A 21,113-nucleotide genomic window follows, 5' to 3' on the forward strand; every position below is an offset into this window, starting at 1 on the left:
ACACACACACACACACACACACACACACACACACACACACACACACACACACACACACACACACACATATATATAAAAAACACAGGATGGGAGTCTGTATTTTGCCAGTGCATTGCAGGAATTTTAGCATTTTCCATCATTGTGAAACTTACAGCAAAGACATCAAATTGCCAGGACTTCTGAACACCAGATTGCTGGCATGTATGTAAAAACCCTCCGTACAGCCATCATGGGTCTTTTTCCTTCTGTTCCCGGATTCAAGAATGTCACATGACGTGTTGTTGTCGTCCCTAACTTACTGTAGCATTCCTAAAGCAAGCCAAAGAGAAGCATCCACATATCACAGTTTACCTTCACCAAAGAGGTAATGTCAGGTTTGCAGGATCACGCAAACAACAACCCAGACGAATTTCACCGACCTTGAAGGAGAGGACGAGATGATGTGTTATTGTTGTGAGAGAAAGAAGTGGTGAGGCTATGGCGGTGGCTGGTACCAACACACCCCGAGGAGAAAGGCGCTGGAGTCCCCTTAACTGCAATTTCCCAACTAAATCAATTGGGGGTTTTTTTGCACTGAAACATAACCAGATTTTTAACTAAACCACAGAACACGGCCCCCCACCCCGCCCATAGCGTAACGTTGAGGGACTTCATGTCTCCTCGATGAAAGAATCCTCGCTGAGATTCCACAGACATTGTTTCTATTGTGTATAATTTGAGCTGATGTCATGCCTCCACCGCCATGTAATGCAGTCTTGTCATTCACATATTTCTGTGTATTGTGAGCCGTAACTCTGGTCTGAAGTAGTGTCCTGCATCAGTCATCTGGACAGCTACGCCTACGGCAGCGAGAACGCGTGTTTTCCCCCCGATGAGATCTTTATTTCATTAGAAATTACAGCCCCAGTAACAATCTTCTCAAACAAGGCGGTTAATGTTGTTTTAAGTGTCGCTCGTAAATGCTGGTGAAAGCTTCAGTCTCTGAGACAAAGCGCCTAACAGATGAACTAACTTATGCTAAGGCCTTCTTCAGCACCTTAAGGCAACACATCCGCCTCAATCCATTTGTAGATCTCTCGGCTGATGATTTCTGCCCGCCATCCATCACAGCTCCGCGCTACACTGTACTGGCTGTAGGTGGAGACAGGAGGAGGATGTACGTGGTTTGCATCATTGTTGGATTGTATTTCTACACAGTGTTACAAAAAAAAAAGCTCCAAGACCTTTCTTTGCTGTGGATTTACCTTCAATTTCTTCAGTGGCATATACCCAACTGAGTATTCAGGTGTTTCTTTTTCTGTCCGATAACTACTTAAATTGGGCCCCCGGTTTGTTGCTACGTGCAAAGAGAAATTGATTGCATTGCTTTGGGACACAACACAACACAACACAACCTCACAATAATAAATAGACAAATCCTTAACCTTTGTAACGGTGCCCAGCTCTACTGTTGCATTCATTCCTACTGTTTTTACACAGTGACTCAGGATCATTCTGGTAAATTCACACCAGTTTCCTCTTTGATGGACAGAAGCACAAGTAAGCTTTTCTTTTTCAGGCTCTACCAAATGTATCTTTTTTTTTTTTTTTTAATTATTTATGTTTTTTTTTTTATTTTGGGCCTTTGACTGTACAAATATCAGCCTTCTCTTGGTTCCATTCAGTGGTACTTCCTTGTCATACAAGTATACATGGCGGCAACCGCTGGTGTCCACAAATGAAATGTTTCCAGTCACCCTGAAGTCTCCCAACCTCTTTACATCTGCATGCATGTGTGTAAGTTATTACAGTCCTCCTACTCCTTTTTACTCTGACCAAAATTTTAGGGGAGCTGTAAGTCCGCAACTTCGCCTCAGTTCCAGGTTTTGCTCTGAGGCACCTGCAATAACAAAGCAGTGGCACGACTTTTTTTTTTTTTTTTTTTTTTACTTTTATTTTATTTATATCACAAGGCATTTGACTCCAAAATGACTGAGGGGGTAATGTGAAGTAGGGCATACTGGGTGGAGAGCGTGACCCTTATCTTAACTCCCCTCTGTAATTAGGGAGATGGGTCGCTCCCACTCTCCAAACCAAAGGGTTGGGTGGCCACACACATACATGTAACAGACACATACACAAACGTTTTTGAAAAAAGTACATTTATTTATATATATGTGTATGTATGTATAAGCCATGCATTCTGGCTGAAAATGGTTAGCATGTGTTATCTATTATGGTGCAAATGTTTTGTAAAGAATGTAACCATATAGACGTGTCTAAGTTTAAAAGGGTGTGTTTTATAAAGCAAAGCCAGGCTGGAAGTGTGTAATTTTCAATTCCAGTGCAGACAGCGTGCATCTGTATCTGCAGCCAAAACAATCTATACTGTGTGCTTGCATCCTTATATCTTGATATCTAGGGACTTGAAGCAAGCGCGCACACGTTTCTGTGGTAGATACAGAAGCTTCAGCAGGATGTGGCGAAGGATGAGAAAGTTTTAGTCCGTATAACCTGTAATCTGCTTCCACATACCTAGAACATTCCAGGGCAACAACTCTGTAACCCTCCATCTTTGCTTCGAGCCGTGTCCCACAGCAAAGCCAAGGCCCCTTAACTTAAACTCACAGCCTTTCCTTTTGGCGTTATTCTCAACAGCCATTCCTGTGTGGGTTTTATTTTTTTTATTTTTTGCACTCCCACCTCATCCTATTCTGGGATGTGTTCTTTCCTAAGCCCCACTTAGCTAACTTGCCAAAATCACAATGCAAATGAAATGGTCCACTGTCTAAATACATGTTTGTTTCCCAAACTTACTGTAGCATTCCTAAAGCAAGCCAAAGAGAAGCATCCAGATCCCCAAGGAATTGTTCAGATTCGGTCAGAGGGCGGTGGGTTGTACGAGCAGCGACCTCTATATCACAGTTTACCTTCGCCAAAGAGGTAATGTCCGGTTAGCAGGATCACGCAAACAACTACCCAGACGAATTTCACCGACCTTGAAGGAGAGGAGGAGACTGAGAAAATGAAGAAGGGATGCATTTTATTCCAAATCCATTATGTTGTAAAAAAAAAACAGCTTTTTTTTTCTTTTTCTTTTTTACATTAGATTGGGAGCAGATATAGATATGGAAAGGAAATCTTCATTTTATTCAGTATTGACATTCCACATCAACTGCAGACCGATACCACGCACCCGCTCCAAATAATACCGACATCAAGTGGTAATCATTTGGAATCATTTTCATTTTCATTGTCAAGGCCGCGTTTCTTTCGATGTGCTTCTCCTTTTATGTCGTCGATTCTCGACCTTTGCTGCTCGCACTTAAAGTTTCTCTTCTCTGAATCCAAAGTTGCCTTTGTTGAAAGCTGAAGGACCAAGACAGACAGAGAGAGAGAGGGACAGAAGAATTCACTCAAGAACGCTAACAAGTATGAGAGGAGTCAAGATAACTGCTTCCAGGGACTATAGCTTCTGTGCTAATTGAAATCAGCAAACACAAACACGTCAGATTGAATAACGATGTGAAACGAATAAAAAGTCGGTGATTTTTTTTTTTTTTAGGCTATTTTTTTTTCTTTCATGTCTTTCTTCAATTTTTCTGCTCGTGTGCGTCTTACGTTGCTCTCAAAAATGAGAGCGACTCGGGCAATTTTGATCACGACACATATTTCTGTAGAGGAACTACGTGTTTGCAGCTTTTGGTTCGGAGTACAGTTTTAAGAACCTGTCGAGAAAAGAATGAGTTTGAGCCCTGTGTTCCCGCGCCAGAATTCCCGCTAATGAATTCCTTTTGGATATTTGATTCATGCTGAAATTAATCTCTATGGCAAACATAATCTTCACACGGTTTTGTTCTGCTGTATAAATCACGTTGTTTAATATCTCAGCCGAGAATCTTAAAGATGAAAAGTTTTTAGCTTTCAGCTGGTATTATTTGCATGTGTCGAGAATAAATCTTTTTTTTTTTTTTTAAGACCTCTGGTTGTGCGGAACATAAGGCTTCATGTTCTGCTCCGTGTATTGTAATTTATCGAAGGCTGAATCTGTTGTGAGTGAAACTAACATCCACTTACAAAACGTTTCCAGTGAGCCAGAAGTTGATCGTATCCATCAATGTCTGCTTTTTGTCAGCTGAAGCTCTGGTGTGTCTGTGTGTGTGTGTGTGTGTGTGTGTGTGTGTGTGTGTGTGTGTTTGTGTGTTTGGGTTTTTTTTTTTAGTTTTTTTTTTTTAACCTTTTGTATTAAAACTGTAAAAAAGATGCTGCAGCGCTAATAGATAATCGCAGCTATAAACAGTTATGCAGCTCCTAGTAGCCAGAGGCAGGTTCATGGATCTTGTGACACAGTAATCCAATTAACCATTTAGCTCCAAGCCTATGCACAGCAAACGCTTTTCCTCAATCACTCATTTTTACAGGGTTCATATTGTCATGAAAAACAGGGAGAGTCACGGAATTTGAAAATGAGCGCGTCCAGGGATAGAGGAGATACAAAATCACTGATATACGCTTGAGAGTATGGGTGGTTTCGGTAAGATTGACTGAGAAATCATAGTTTTGGTTACTTATCAATTTAGCTTCATACATTTTCCAAACCACGTCTTTTTAGTAATATTTGTTAAATATGCTTGTAAGTTTTTTTTTTTACATGGATTGCTGGTGCAAACATGAACACATCTTTGTTTTATGTAACTCATGAAGTCCGTCCTCGCCCCTTCAACAGATGCACGTTTGGAACTTCTTCGTCTTCATTAGAACAGATGTCAATGGTGACCTCCGCTTGACTGACGAGGTCTCGCAGTTATTAGGGCACACATGCCGATGAGGAAGAACACCAATTTGAAGTTCGTTCTCGATGCTCGACAAGTTTCTAGGGCTGTATTTACTGTCTTTGGTCTTCAGTGTAGCTCTTTAAAAACATCCGCACTTCCAGTTCCTACACAGTGGTAAAGTTTTGGTGGCGTTTGTGGGATTACGCGTGTAGCTGGATTTCACCGAAAGTTGTGTAGGGTTGTAGAATGAGTCAAGGAAATACTCTTGTAATTTTGGGATAGTTCTGATTAACTTTTCAGAATTTTTTGTTTTTTTTCATTGAGTTTGGCTGAGGTCACCCTGGCAGGGTTATGTGCCTTAACTATGGATTGTTAACTATCAACATAATAAATTGTGCAGAGGGAAGTCATAATTAGGAAACTGGGCTGGTACGAAAATGTTGGTATGGCAACAGGTGAAAAACACTGCGAGACACAACGGTGAAGTACAGCATAATTTCAAATGACACTGAATCCCTCCTCCTTCCTGACTTCTTAAAAGGAGCTTTGATGACAGCGATGTCTGCAGTTCCTAGTAGCTCTTTGAGTTCATTTTCCTTTCTCTGTGGGTGGTGGGGGGGTGGGGGGGGGGCAGCTGTCAGCTTTTATGAGCCTGGAAAAAATTAGTTCCAATCCCCCAATTGAAAACATTAACAAGAAGCACACACGGGAGTGTAGCAAGGGGGTGAGGCTGGGGGTGGCTGTCTGTGATGGATGACAGCAGAAGGAACTGAGATGTCTGAGCCTCTGCATCCTCACCCTGTCATGACCTCAAATGCCTCAGAGAAGAGCTGCGAACATGCGTCTCCCTTGGAATTCCTCAGGAAAACTGATCATGAATGAAAGACAAAGACACACGCTGAGATGGATCAGCAGCAGCAGTGTGTGTGTGCGTGTGTGTGTGTGCGTGTGTGTGTGTGTGTGTGTGTGTGTGTGTGTGTGTGTGTGCGTGTGCATGCCAAGTCCAATTAGATCTCTGTTTAAGACTCATTACTCAAAGCTTACACGTCACTAACACATACAGCACTTTCCAAGTCCTACACTACACCTCCAGGACAATAACATCTGTACGCGCATGCCAAGTGGGAAACTGCGGCTGGATATAAACTAGTGTGTGTGTGTAGAGTGTGTGTAGAGTGTTGTTGCTGCTCTCATCTGTGAATTGGAAACAAACAGAGATTGCTCAGTTATGTAATACTTCCTCTTTTTTACAACTTGATATCCCCTTCTTGCTCTGCAATTTGTCTTCCTCCCCTGGTCCTGCGTGGGCGTGCCACCTGAAAGTTGTACATGATTAGCTGTGTGTGTGTGTGTGTGTGTGTGTGTAGATGAGTATTGTTTGGAGCTAATAGAAAAGGCCGCTGTGTGAAGCCAGGCTCTGGATTTGGAGGGAGGGCTGGAAGGCCTTGCACAGACGCTCTGTGTTCAGACGCTTTGAAAGAGCTCAATTGTTCCCACATGAATCAGCTTCACAGTGTTTGATAAACTGTAAATAGGCTGTAACTCTCTCTCGTCTCTGCGTCCCGAGTCCCGCTGCAGAGGAGCTACGCTGTTTTCTTTGGGTGGAAGTTGAAGAATGAAGGCTCTCATGTCTGGGGGTTGAAGTATTAGTAAGAAGACTGTAGAGTCACTGATGGCTCCCACGATCTATCTCAGTGACTGAAGTCCTGATTTTTGCTCTAGCGCCACCAGGAGGTTGTTTATGCGAGTGTAAAATGTGAGCTACTTGGCTCTCGTGTCCTTTGTACCACGAGCAGAACCAGACTGTGTGTCCCAGCTGAACTTGACAATATTTGAAGCGAGGGACTACAAATGCTTTCAAACTGCAACTCTCTGGGCTGATACATTGTAATTATCATTATATTTGAACCCCCTCATTCATTTCTGCTAAATATAAACGAGCGTTTTCTGTCTCCTCCAAAAATGATTATATGGTATCAATTTTAACACATAAATGAAAATAATGAATCATATGTAAGAAATAGACATAAATGGACAAATAGATGAATAAATAGGATTTACTGTTAAATATTTCATTTAAAAATGCAATCATTATTATGATTATTGACAAAAACTAACAAAAACAGTCCTACAAAGTGTTCATTTTTCGTCATGTTAGACAGTTTAGTGAGACTTTCTACCTAAATTTTAAGTATTTGAACATCGTCACGTCATTTTTGAAAGAGACAACATTTTTTTTTTTTTTTTTTTACATTTTTGAAGAGTAAGACTGTAAAGTTAAAGTGTTCCTCTTTGTCTCTGCAGGTGAGTCCACATTTCTGGATGACCACGGACCTCCCGTTCCAAAAGTGAGTGGGGCTTACTCTTTAATGTCGTTTCCCCTGTCACGCTTTGTTCTTTTTCCACTTTGTGTCCTTACTTTTCCCCCTGTACTTCTGCCTCTTTGATCTGCTGCCCTACGTTTCCAAGCCAGTGGAGTCCCGTCAGTATAAGAGTCGAGTCTGTGTGAAGCAACTATGTGCAAACTCACTCTAAATACCAACTAGACCCGACTTCAGCGCTACAGTAATGCTCTGAACTCTCTCTCTCTCTCTCTCTCTCTCTCCCTCTCACTCACACGCAGCGCTGACAACAGGAGCCTTGTAGTCATCCAGCTGCATGTGACTATCTCTCCTCTGTGCTCGCTCTCCCAGCCAGCGTCTTTCTTCGCCGTCTGCTTCATTATCTCCTTCTTGAACCCCTTAATTTTCACCTCGTTTCTCGTCTACTCCATCGCACCTAGGCATCGTTTTCACCTCTCCGTACGGCCTGATAAAAGAGATGCTCCCCGCCTCAGGCGTTTAAACATATAGCTCGTTTAGTCCCAGCTACAATCACAGATGTGCAGGTGACGTGAGGTCACACATCTGAGTTTTACGTGTTTACTCGGCCTCGGCACTTGTAGTCTTTACGATAACAATACAGACTTTCTTTGTTTTCCTGAAAAGTCTCCTGAGCAGCCTCAACCACCCAGGTTTTTCTAGAATTTTGTTCTGATAACAGTGAAGCGCTATTTGTGCGAAACAAGCTTTACCCAGCTGGAATATTGTGGTGAGGTTACTGGAGAGGGTTTTTTTTATGTATATATATTTCAGTGGAAATCGTTTTCTGAAACAAGCCTTTATCTTCCACTTAGCTTCCTCTGCCAGTGTATACTTGATGCTTTAAAAACTGCACGCTGGATGCCAAAAGCTTTCAATATTATAGGGCCTGCTGGAATTTAGTGGAAAATAAAGGTCTAATAAATCACAAATACTTTCCACAATTTGTCATTGAAGAGAGACTTGAGGGTGAAACAGCTTGAATGTGTCACCAGGCAGCCGTTCCTGAATATCCTGACTATTACATTATCAAATAAACACAGAAGCTGGGTTTCATTTTGACATTAAAAAAAAGTGTCATTTTAATGAAGGGAATGTGTGTGTGCGTGTGTGTGCGTGTGTGTGCGTGTGTGTGTGCGTGTGTGTGTGTGTGCGTGTGTGTGCGTGTGTGTGGGGGAGTGTTCTCCTCACTTCCAAAAAACTGTCACAAATTATTTAGAATTCCTTTGATTTTTTTAAAAGGCAGTAAAACCTTTGGACTCTTTTGTCTGAGCTTTGCCTATCAGGCTGCATACATTAAGATCCTTGACGGGGCTTTTTATCATCCTGACCGATTCGGTGTTTTCATAGGTCTACGGTCCTGACAGGAAGTGCTGCACACACTAGTCAGCCTTGAAGAAAAATATTGGCACCTCCGTATGTTTTTAGTTTTCGTACAGTGAATTGTCCAAAGAAAACACAACTCAACAGACTTTGTGGAAATACAAATTTAGTGAAAACAAATGCAAACTCATGTCAGATTGGTGTATCAATGATACAATATCTCGGTACGGCTGTCATCATATAACTTCGCAGCTTTTAACAACATAGTCACTGATTGGCGTTAAGTCTATCAATCTGTTCCCTTGTCTCACTCTGGCTCAAGGCCTTTGCTGCAGACAATCAACAGCAAATATATTTACAGTATTGTTTTAATAGATAACAAAACAAACAATAATAAAACTTTTTTTTTGTTTTGATTGCAAGCACACTATCTTTCCAGGTAGTCAAAGTAAAGGTATATTTCTCCATTAACCGGACGGTTAATCAATAAATTCACTAGAAAGCTACCAAAAGAAAAGATAGTCTGGCTCGCTGATGCAGAATGTATTCCAAAGGGAGCACAGTACTTATCTTTGGATTCAAACAGTTAATCAAAATATTTTCCAGTGATGTCAAACATCATATTAAAAATAACAGTATATCTTCTGGGTTAGGGATCCAGAGCAAATATCACACATCCTGCCAATGACCAGCATTCGGCATCACGCCATCTTCATAATATCGTGCATCAACCTCCTCGTGAGGAGGCAAAATAAGGATGCACCATATTGGCAATTTGGTTGATAACTGTTTACCGATGTGGATGTCTATTTAAAAGCAAGTTTATACAATATCTACCTGTTGGATGAAGTTAAAAACACTGTAGCTTTCCTTTACCTCCGCGTACGATATAAATAATCATGATATAAATAAAAGGTAATAAGCAAAGAGACTTGAGCAAAAACCAGGACGATCAGACTGATACATGGAAAAAAAACAAAAAAACAAAAAAAAACCCAACGATATCAGCCAGTACTGATGAGACGCTGATAAGGTTGTGCAACCCTGCATTCAGATACGCACTCACGCCAGTGATCAACATGAGATAAAACACTCACGACTCTGTGACCAGCAGCACCCTGCAGAGCGTCTCCACCAACCATGCTGAGTGTGATTATACAGTAGCTGACTTTCACTCATTCCATATTTATCATCATCTCGTCTCCCAGATACTAAAAAGAAACCCAACTGCAATTGAGGTTGATCTTCTGTGTCACCGAGGTTGGCGCGTGTGTGTGTGTGTGTGTTTGTGTGCGTGGGTGTGGGTGTGTGTGTGTATGTGTGTGTGTACGGGTGGATGAGCTCCTGGTAAATGTAGGGAGAGATCACAAATGGAGGTTAAAACTTGACATAAATGAGAGCATATGGAAAAACCGCGCAGTTCTTAGAATAGTTTTATGAGTCTTGATGTGTAAGGAAGCATGAAAAGAATGTCCCTCTATACTTTGTACATGTTGTATGTCGTGTTTAGGAATATCACGCCACGGACTCCATATATTCTTTGTTGTAATGCCTGGGAACGAAATGTTAAAATGAACACTTTATAACATCTGTGAATTCACTTTAGATTCCTTCATCTTGTAAAATTCTCAAGCTAACAGATACGCATTTTCAAAGGTAAGCAGATTTATGTCACGTTTATCGAAAGAAATCTAAGCAAGAGTGAAGCAGAAGTGCTGATGGGTGCAAATATTTTCTGAACTCAAATCTTGTGAATGCAACAAGCGTTCGAGACTGATGGATCGCTGAATTTCCCTTTCAACAGCTGCTTTTCAATCTTTGTCACACTCTGATGAAGTTGCTTTCATAGTTTCCCATTTCTTTGGAAGCTATTAAAAATGAATTAATCTTAATGAAATTTGCAGACTAGAATGGAGACTGACTCTCCTCCTCCTTTGGGAGGGAGATAGGTTGAACGGAAGGGTCAGGTACTGCAGAACGCGCTGTTCTCCGTTCAGCGAGTTGACGCGCTGTGTCAAAGAGCTTAGCTGTAGCGTGTTAGCGGTTAGAGTCCCAGAAGGATGGAAGCTGGTCCTGATGTGGGACTTGGGATGAGCGGAGGTGGCAGTAGTAGAAATCGCTGGTTCAACTGTGCCACGGGGGCTTTAATGTATGTTTGTTGATCTTTTGTCTTATCTAACATGGTTTTGGTAGAAGTGTGTGTTTGTGTGTGGGCAGGGGGCTAAGAAAAGTAAAGGTTGCATGGAGAGCGCGCGCATGCGTGTGTGTGTGTGTGTGTGTGTGTGTGAGTATATGTATGTTTATATGAGAAAGAGGAGTGCTGCAGGGTCACTCATCTCCTCCAAGTCTGCTTAATACTGGCTTGCCGGAGCTGTAAATATCCCAACAATAGCATGACTCCTGAGAGTAGGAGCGCCTCGGCCCACAGGGTTGAAACAACCCTGTTACATAATACTTCTGCACGCTGTTAATCAACTATTGATACAACCACTGGAAGCCTCAGTGCGCAGCAGAAACCCAAACCCCTTCAGAGCAGGAAGGACAATAGCACAAGCATAAAAAGGTGGCCTTGTCTGTGCCTTTGATGGCATCTCCAGTGTTATTTCTGCGTTACACAACGCCTGACGGCTGACACAGTCATTTGTCATGATATCAGCAGGGAAGTGTGTCCTGTTGTTATTATCTTGAAAGTTCTTGGCAAACACTGAGGAATGCTGGGGTTTTTAGCCAAGAAAACCAGCAAAATCTTTTCCCCAAACCGACTGAAAAATTGATCATGATTTTTTTTGTTTGTTGCCTTTTTAGAAACCATCAGTTTCCTCTTTGAGATAAAAAATATGAAAAAGTTTGGTGTAGTATAATTGAAGTGGATGACGATGGATTTTAGACGCACTTCAAACATGTAAGTACTTGATCAGGTATCACCTGTTGAGTGGTTTTTTTTTTGTTTTGTTTATTTCCAGTTAATCCACCATCATCCAGGTGAAAATCTGCCCACACATGTTGCTGCGACGCCGTGCCAGACTTGTTTTAATGTCTGATGACGAGCAGTAAACACTCGTCTGTCCTCACACTGGCACAAGTGTACTGTTAAAAGTCATTTGTAACTTGTAAGAGTACTTAACTAAAAAAAATTAAAAAAAACCCTTAACACAACTCGATAGCTTGATACGTCTTGTATAAACAGTAAAAGTCAGGAATCGTGAGGTTGGCGTGCACCGTACCACACGGAAACATGGGGAAAGCATCTGCTCCAACACATAAGCAGCTTTAAACTCCTTCATTTCCCTCTGAGTGACAGGTTCAAGTCTGTATTTTGAGCAAAGTGACGGCCGCCGCTGTCAATAACCGCCGTTAAAGCAGCCACGCTGACCGCGGCCGACCAACGAGTCATTAATTTCACATTTTATCACAGCAGGTTTTTTTCTTTCTTTCACTGTTGTGTAACACCATCTTCCTCCAGGTGTTTAAATTGACAATCTCCATAGAAATCACTCAGTTGTTGTTGCAGGGAGACCAGAACCACAGACACTCGTATGTCCAGAACAAATAGAACAAGTGTAGCTGGTTTAAAAAAAAAGAAAAAACCCAGCTCCCTGATACTTAACGCAGCACAGTGTGCACGTCTCCAAAGTGGTTTTAGTTGAATTGTAAGGTAGCCGTTGCTGCTTTTCTGGAGCAGCATCATTCTTCTCCTCCTTGGGCCTCAGTTGGCTGAAGTATCTGGGTACAATTTCACTGTGATGTTCTTGTCCCTTTCACTCACAAGTTCAAAGTCATGCAAGAACTTCAACAATACCGGCTCGCTGTCCAACCTGCGTATGTGGGCTACCACTGACCTGCCGCTGACCTGAGTGCAGTTACCACCAAATAGGAGAGAAATAAGAATGGAGTGAACTCTGATAAAGTAACGAAATAACTGATTGATCCAGCTGCAGAAACTGTAAGGCCGTTCATCTCTGCAGTTCTCTCCTGCTGTTTCTGTCTGTCGTTTCTCTGGGATCTGGCAAACATTCAGAGGGGACCTTGTTGTTTTTACTGAGCCTGATCTTGGGTGGGACTGCCAGCATTGCAAAAGATGAACACAATCGGCCAATGTGTGTGTGGCCAGGCAGAGCTCCAGGCTGTAGAAACTCTACTGTCTGCAGCAAAAGAGCCGCGTGAGATAAAGCAGAGCTGAATGATAACGTCACGTCATCGTGGAGAGAAACGCAAGCTGGTTAATATCCATTGTCATTCACGCCATCAGCCAACGATAAAAGGAACCGCCAATGAACAAGCAAAATCAGCCAGTTGTTTCCTAATACACTGACGGTCACACACAGACACCCCAGGAAAGCACAATCACCATTCCAGACTGGGAATGCCGACAAGAATTTATCACTCTTGCGTTTTTTTCCCCCCGTCTGATTTACAGAAAGGTTTTATTTGAAGTGACGAAGGAAAGGATTTTCAGGGCATCTGTCTTGTTTTTCTTTGCGGTAGATCTTTATCTCTTTGAAGGGAAATCTCACAGATGTCTTCCTTTACTGCTCTTCTCTTAATTCCTTTAACTGGCCCCCATTTTCTGTCAGTCTCACTAGTAAACTCTGTTCAGGTAGCCTTCATTTTTAAGGGCCCGCTCACTGGCCCTTAGGGCTAATTGCCATATTAGCACATTCTTGCCGCCCTTGTGTTAAAATGAGTCTCATGTTCAATACTCATGTCTGCTCTCGCACTCCTCCTTCCAGGGAACATTCTGTGTTTTAAAAAAAGGCTGTTTGCAAAGAAAAGGCAAAGATTAATAGACTCCCATCCACTGTGGTTGAGTCACTGAATCATGGCTCAGCTTCTTATTTAATTGGTGAGTCATGGGGTGTGAATGGTTGCATGCTGCAGCTTGTGTATGCGTGCGCGCGCGTGTGTGAGTGAGAGAGTGAGAAAGAGATAAAACAGTTTCCCCAGAATCACTTTGTATAAAAGTCAGAAGAATTTCTGACTCACAGAGTTCAGCAGAGGAATAAATATAAAAGGATGAAAGCATGCATTTCCATTGGTCTGGTGGTTTTTCAGGGCCACTCTGATGTACTAACCCTATAGGTACTTATTTTTCCCCTGAAAGACAGGCTGACACGGGCAGCTCCTGTGGTTGGAATATGCACAGCAGCCACCTTAAAATGGCCTGTAGGTTTTCCTCATGCATGTGTGTTTCTAAGCTGAAAGGGAACTTGTCAGAGTTCGCCAAACCCAAAAACGTGAGCGAAAGAGAATGGAGCAGCATTTGTTTGACGTGCCTGCAAAGTTCTAAGAGAATTCAAAATTGACAACTTTCCATGGGAATGTATGGGAATAAATTCTAAATTCTGGGGTGATTCATACTCACTGCATTTACCTTTTTTATGTACAGCCATAACTGTAATGGCTGAATTTGAAAACACTGAACACACTTTTTGGTGTTGCATGCCTGGAGTCCTTTGGGTCAAATGTAAAGTGGCATCAAAAAGCTAATTTTCTATTCATGTGATGGAAGAACGTATCGTACACAGGGAAATGATTAGTTTTTACCCCCAAAATGTAATGTTTATGACTAATAATTACCATTAATTCCCATATATCCCTGTAAATTCCCATATATTTCCTTGATTCCCATATATTTCCCTTTCCATTCACACATTTTCCCATTAATTCCCATATATCCCCATGTATTTCTATATTGTTTGGTAATTTCCATTGACATCCATATTTTCCTGTAAATTTGCATGTATTCCCAATCATTCCCAAATTTTCCCTGTTAATTTCCATATTTTCCCATATAGTCCCATTCTTTCCTTTTAAAAGTTTCTAACTCTTTCGCAGAAAAAGCACGTATTTGGCAAATTCCCAAGCTTATCTTTTATTGGAAAAGAAAATGTCCGGAAACTTACTCAAAACTTTCCATCCACTTTCAACTCTAAGATTATCATCTCTTTTTTCTACTCTGTTTATTTGTTGTTGTTGTTTTTTACGTCCTCTTTTTACGACTCTTTTCCTTCACAGCCCTTGAGGGACACATGTAGCTTTATTCCACATCAGGTTGTTCATCCAGATGGGGATTACAGATGCAACACCATGTCCTGCTTTTGTGTATCACCCTCTTATTTTTGCTATTGTGTGTGTGTGTGTGTGCGTGCGTGTGTGTGCGCGCGTGTGTGTTTTGTAGGTGCTCCCGTTCCCCAGCCAGGTGGTTTACAACCGTGTGGGGAAGTGCGGCAGCCGGACGGTGGTGATCTTACTGAAGCTTCTGGCAGAGAAACACGAGTTCAACCTGGTTTCCTCTGACATCCACAACAAAACGCGTCTCACTAAACAAGAACAGGTAAAAAAGACAATGGAGGATCTCGATGCACTCTTTCACATCAATCACTACAATTCTGTGGTTAGATGTCTGAAATCAATTTATTTTGTGCTATTTGGGCCCCTGTGGAACTGTGTTTTTTTAATGTCCTGCTGCAGTTTAGAAACCACAACTTTATGAATTTATTTTCTCTTCATAAACTCGCAGTGTTCATCATTGAGTGCCAAGACATTAAACTTCAGATTGAGAAGTAGCTGTGTGATTAAATCAGTAGAGAAACAAACAGATCTCTACTGAAGGTACCCTGGCTGCATGGGGATATGAAACATAACTGATTTGTATTGTGGGCTCAAATGTGGTTACAGTGAACGTAATAGAAGCATTCAGTGTTTGTCTTTCCCTCGGTGTGGGAACACGGCTTAAAGGGGGGGAATCTCCTTTTTTCTTATTTCCTGGAATATCTCGAGGACATGAGTGTCGGCTTAACACAGGAAAAACTGCTTTCATTTCAATAAATGCAACTTTTTGGATACACCGTGAAATGCTGTGGGAATGCCATCAGGCATAGAAAACCTAAACACACACACACACACACACACACACACACACACACACACACACACACACAAGTATTTTCCCTCCTTACATCTTCCACTAGTTCCAGAAATGTATTATATATGTAAAACAAACAAATGCATAATGTAAATACAAAGATTTTCCATCAACGTTAGGAAAACATGAGCAGGCAGCTGTGTGTTCTCGTTTGAACAATGTACAGTTTCTTCTCTCAGACTGGTACTTTCCTCAAATTGGAATATTTTTACTGATATATGAACACATAGCTGTTGATGGTGGAGCTTTTCATATCATTCGTTTAATTTCAATCATGTTATTTGAAGGGGCGGCATGGATCAGAGGTAGAGTGGCCATCTAGCAACCCAAGGGTCGCTGGTTCGATCCTCACTTCCCCCGGTGACCATGTCCAAGTATCCTTGAGCAAGATACAGAGCCCCTGATGGCCCTGTGACAGACTGGTGACCCGTCAAGGGTGAACCCCACCTCTCGACCAATGTCTCACCCTTAATGGATAAGCGGTATAGAAAATGGATGGATGGATGGATAGATAGATGGATGTTTTGGAATCTGCTGAGTATATTTAACGTTCAATATTTTGTACTGAATTGACAGCACATCTCAATCCACAAGCAGTTAGCTGGAATGAATGACGTGGTTCAACACAAACTCTAAAGTTGTTTTTATCCTTCTTTTTTTTATTTAGTCCTCAAAACTGTACTTAAAGACTTCAGTAACTGAAGTAATTGTACACACTGTATTAATGTAATCCCACAGGAGTGAGACAAGGAGCAAATTTTGCCCCTTGCTTTTTAGTTCTCGGCCAACTGCTAAATGGCAACCTCGTATCTGTCCTCAACTCGTTACTTCAAACAAAAAAAATCGTAACTGTCTTCTCGTCGTGAAGACTTTTTTTCCCTCCTCATTACTTCTTGGTGACCCCAGAAGTTACTAAACACCATATAACATTAGCTTGAAGCTAATGGAATCAAACTACTAACAATAGCAAAACCTAGTTCAAGTTTAAAAACTCTCAGATGCATCATACGACAATATCCAAATCGTTTTAATGCTATTTGAAGCTCAGTAATCCCCCCAAAACACATATTTGAGATAAAACAAACAATAGACCATCTGCAGTTTGGCGCTAGCATTCACAGTTACACCAAACAGGAAGAATTTTGTTTGCTGTTAGCTCAAATCCAACTATGGTGGATTATTGAGCATACGGCTGGTTAAAGATGGGGTGGATTGTACTGGATGACGTGTATGAGCACTTATAAACTGTACCGCTCTTCGCTCCCTTTGTGGCCTCCCATAAGGATAAATAAAAGTTCTCTGAATCTGAGTCTGAATGAATTGTGGACGGTTTTGCTGTTGCTAGGAGTCTGTCTCCATTAGCCCAAGCTAATACCTCATTGTTAGCATTCACCAACGAGCATTCACTGACTTCTGGACTCATTAAGAAGCAGACATGACATGTCACTGAGTTAACGAAAGGCAAATGAACACTTTTTCGGTGGAGTCTCACTTTTATCTATTATTCGTGTTATTTTACTTTGCTGCTGCTCATTTGACCAGCTCCGTTTGACGCTGGCTTTGACTGACCCTGACCCTGACCCTGACCCTTGACGGGGGCAGACGGAAAAGGGATTTCCCAGCATAGATCAGTTACTCTAAGCACCAGAAGTGCTTATTTACAGTGAAGTTTGCAAATTAAATAAAATATTATGCAAGTGTGTACTGACCTTGGTGTTTTAGAATTCCTTCGTATTAAAGATGCTAACCAATCATGCTGGCATGTCAGAAGGTTTGGATGATTAATGAAGTCCCTGCTGCTATGTCACATGCCTAATTGTGCACAGCACCTCTCAAATTATCATTCCAGTTCCCTGATCACTGCAGGTATAAAATCAACTCCACTGAAATACTCCCCAAACCCCAGTTTGTTGGAAACAAAAGGCACTGATTCAGATCTTTGTACACCTCATTTTCACAAATTATGACTGATGTGAAATACCAGAGGCAAAATACAAATGAAAGTCGCTTTGAAATTCTGGAGAACTCTGCATGGGTGTTTGTGTCTTTGGTCTCTGCTACCTAAAATTTTAGACTTTTCCCACTCTTTGCAGTTTTTAATCACGTGCTAATCTTGATGTTGTAATGTGGAGTTAATGGATACAGCAAACCAGGGGCCAGACTTTGAAGTATTTAGGGCTGAACCGCCGACTGATTGGCCCCTAAAGATGTCACTGCTTCTGACACCCCCCCCCCCCCCCCCATGACGCAATGCTTTTCACTGTGTGTTTGTGCTGGAATGTTGCAGCCATGACTCACGTTCTCTCATGACGTTATCGACAGAATCCTTGAAGCTACTGCAAATCATACCAGAATGATCAGCAGATGCTAAATATCTATAACCATTACTGACCAATTTGATGTAAATGCTAAGCCAATATTGAAACTTCTAGCTGTTTACTCATTCATCAAATCCTGAAAGTGTGGCTGTGCACACGGTGGCAGAACACCAATAGACTCATTAATTCTCTGAGTATAAAACATCTCTGTGAATGATCTCAAGCATTTCTCTTCAGAAAGTGCATTCCTGTGTCTGAGCAAGAGGGGAGGGCTGGGGGGTCTGTTTAAGAGTGTGTAAAGTGTGTTTCAGTCTTTGTGTGTTTATTTGCATGTGTACTTTAGTGTGTGTTGACCTATGCAGATCCAGACTTTTCTAAGTTTAGAGATGCTGGTCTCATCAGTTGTGGTTCTGGCTCCTGAATGGTTTTGGACTGTTTTCCAGCTGGCTCTCCCAACAGTCCACTAATGGGTTTGCCCAGGGTTGATGCCATGTGCCTTGATCGCCAACAGATTTGAAGCATAGTGACCCATCTGTCCATTTCACAACCGAGGGGATCAGGCTCAGTGGGAGAGAGTGGTTTTCCAGGACAAAAAAGAGAAGAAAAAAAAAAAAGGTTTAAAAACAGACTTCCTTATAAACCTTCGGAAACAGAAAGACAGTATCTCTGTGAGTGTGTCTGCGTTCATGTGGGATCTCATTTCCTCCCCATTCCCAAACACAAACCAGCAGACAGATGCTCTACAGCCGTGACGCTTGTAGATCTGCATCATTCAGCCACAGATACGCAAACACCGAGAAGTGTCTGGCCCCAGCGCAAGCAAAGCCTGTAAATACTTATTCCCTAGTAGCATCTCAGATATTACACTGCAGTTTGTCTCTGCCAGAAAACAAACTGTACTTGAAAAAGTTGGCAAAAGTACACACATTCATTTGTAAAAGAATAAAAAGCAACCCCTCCATATTTTCATTCATTCATTTATTCATTCATATTTGTTTATTTGCTCATTTCAGTGTAGGAAAAGGTAACACCTACACGTTACACTTTTTCTCAAGAGCAAACAGGAACAGGAAGAAGATGTTTGGTCCACTCTAACAAGTGTGTCCCCGATGCCTTAGAAATTGAACTTCTTGGAAATTGAGAATTTGAGGTGATGTTTTTTTTGTTTCTAATGATTCACGACAAATAAACTTTTCCCACAAATGATCTCAACTAGTCCTCAAGTTTTATCAACCTCAAATTCGAAAAATTTCTTTTTTTCAGTGTTTATTACTCATGTAGCAGCAAATATACTCAAGTAAAAAGTAAAGTAGTAAAGGCTATTAAAAGCACTCAAAAGTATAAAGTCCACTCAAAAGTATAAAGTCAAGTTAATTGTTTCACATTGTTTTTGCTCAGAAACATGAATAAAAACAGACAAATAATAGAATAAAACTGAAGAAAAATACATTTCTTGTACTCTGTGACGTCCCGCCTCTACATTTTTTCATGTACCACGTTAGAGAAATTTGTTAAGAAGCGGCTGCTAATGATTTTTTTTTTTTTTAGTGGCGGCAGATACACAAGCTTTACAGGCAGTTCTGTAGTTGCTCTCTAAGGACCAAACTTTCAAAGTTCGTTTCTCTCTAAAAAGAAAAAAATGAGCTGATTATTTCATGTCCTATTAATATTTGAAAGTGAGATGTAGCGGCAAATGAAGCTGAGTTGAAGGCAGCAGTCGTAGCTTTCTGCGGTGTTCCCTCCTCCTCCGTTTCCCTTGATGAGTCCTGTGAGGACACCACAGGGGCTCAGGAGGGCTGGGGGCGCAAGGGTGGGGGCGGGTGGGGAGTGGGGGGCCTGCAGGTATGCCTGGAATCCCAAACTGTCCTCCATTTTCCTCTCCATGTAGCTCTTAAATAAGAGGTGAGGGTCTGGCCAGATGAGCAAGTAGGGATTCCGGGAGAAGAGCTGGTCGGTAAAGGAGGGGATGTCAAGGGTTAGCGTTGGGCTAACGGCTCCACACTTCAATGGGTCAATGAGGGGAAAAGTTTATGGAAAAAAACCTTGTGACAGAAATTCTAGTCCATTAATGAAAGGGATTTTTTTTTGGGGGGGGGGGGGGGGGATTCATAAAGTGGAAGCACAGCAAGTGGAAATGTACTGAGTTTATAGACAAGAGGGAGGGTGGGAAGCCCAAATCTGACTGGGGCCTCAGATTAGCTGTCTTGTGTACATAAACAAGTATACATATTGCTGTTGCCGTCCAAATAGTCTCGCTATGATGTAACAGGTCCTCCTAAGAAGTTTTATAAGAGCAGCACATTCAAAGGGTTCAGCTGATAAATGCCCTTTGTATGAAAGATTCATAAAAAGAGAGTTTCAGTCTTTTAAGACGGAACCTGGCATTCGTAGCAAAAGTAGTCAAATATAACTGGCTCCAATTTAGGAAAAACACTTTATGATACTTAGTACTGTAAGCGCTCTTGAGATTCATGACATTATAAAATGTAAAATCTTTTACTGGCATCGCTGGATTACTCACAAAATCACATTGTGTGTGTGTCCTTGGGGTGTAAAAAAAAACTTAAGTTCATTTTCCTTCAGTTTATGACAAAAGTGCACAACAACATTTGTATGCTAGCGGTCTTCTTCTTTCCCGCTGAAGCGGACCATTGATCCGAGTAATTATCGGATTGTATTGTCTGCACGCATGTTCACATCAGGAGATCAAGCTAAAGGAAGACAGATGCTACCATGCTACCGTCAGGCTGCAGGATCTCCCTCTCTCTCTAATGTTGTAACAGAATAATCCCAAAACAAAAGGAGGCTTTTACAGGCCCGTGTTGCCTCCCCCCCCCCCCCCCCCCCCCCGGCTTTGCTGTGTGCTGTTTTCAGATTCATCCCACCACACCACTTGATTGTTTCCACACACTCATACTTCACCTTCCACTGTCCACCAGTTACTTCCTGCATTTTACATGTGGAATAAACTCTCTCACATGTTTCTCACAGTAAGCTACTTTTGGTCACACCTTCCCTCTGCATCTTGCGCGTCAGTACGTGGATCGTCTGGATGATTTTACTTTGATTGGGGGGATTCAGTCTGTTGATATACTGCAGTACTACTGCTCAATAGCCATTCCTATGTAATATAATATAATAATAATAATAATATAATAAATGAGGTCTTGCATAAATCATGAGTTCTACAGAAGAGAACAGTATGCTAGCCTGTGGGATAAAGCTGCTTGTGATTGCAATACGATATGTGATGAGAGAATGCTCATTATTTTCAAACAGGATTTTTCCACATTTATGTGTGAAAGTCTGTTAGAAACTGAAGACACATTCACAAGAAACGTATATTTCAGGGAGTAATTTTCTTAATCTTTCTATTTATTCATGATCGTTTTATCTTTTTCCCATTTTATCATTCATGTACCGCTCGGTTGTT

The 21,113-nt window shown here is 41.6% G+C and overlaps 1 protein-coding gene across 2 annotated transcripts in view; it reads left to right on the forward strand.

Annotated features, from left to right (window-relative positions):
* usta (uronyl 2-sulfotransferase a) overlaps nt 1-21,113 on the forward strand; it is a 63,996-nt gene that overhangs the window by 31,009 nt on the left and 11,874 nt on the right. For both annotated transcript variants that reach the window (XM_086190033.1, XM_086190035.1), the window contains 2 exons: nt 7,059-7,102; nt 14,616-14,771. In XM_086190033.1, coding sequence (XP_086046159.1) covers nt 7,059-7,102; nt 14,616-14,771 — 200 coding nt within the window. The remainder of the gene's footprint in view (nt 1-7,058; nt 7,103-14,615; nt 14,772-21,113) is intronic.

This window comes from Aulostomus chinensis, chromosome 20 (assembly GCF_037954235.1).
Source record: "Aulostomus chinensis isolate RoL2024-O1b breed Wild chromosome 20, RoL_Achi_v1.0, whole genome shotgun sequence".
NCBI lineage: Eukaryota > Metazoa > Chordata > Actinopteri > Syngnathiformes > Aulostomidae > Aulostomus > Aulostomus chinensis.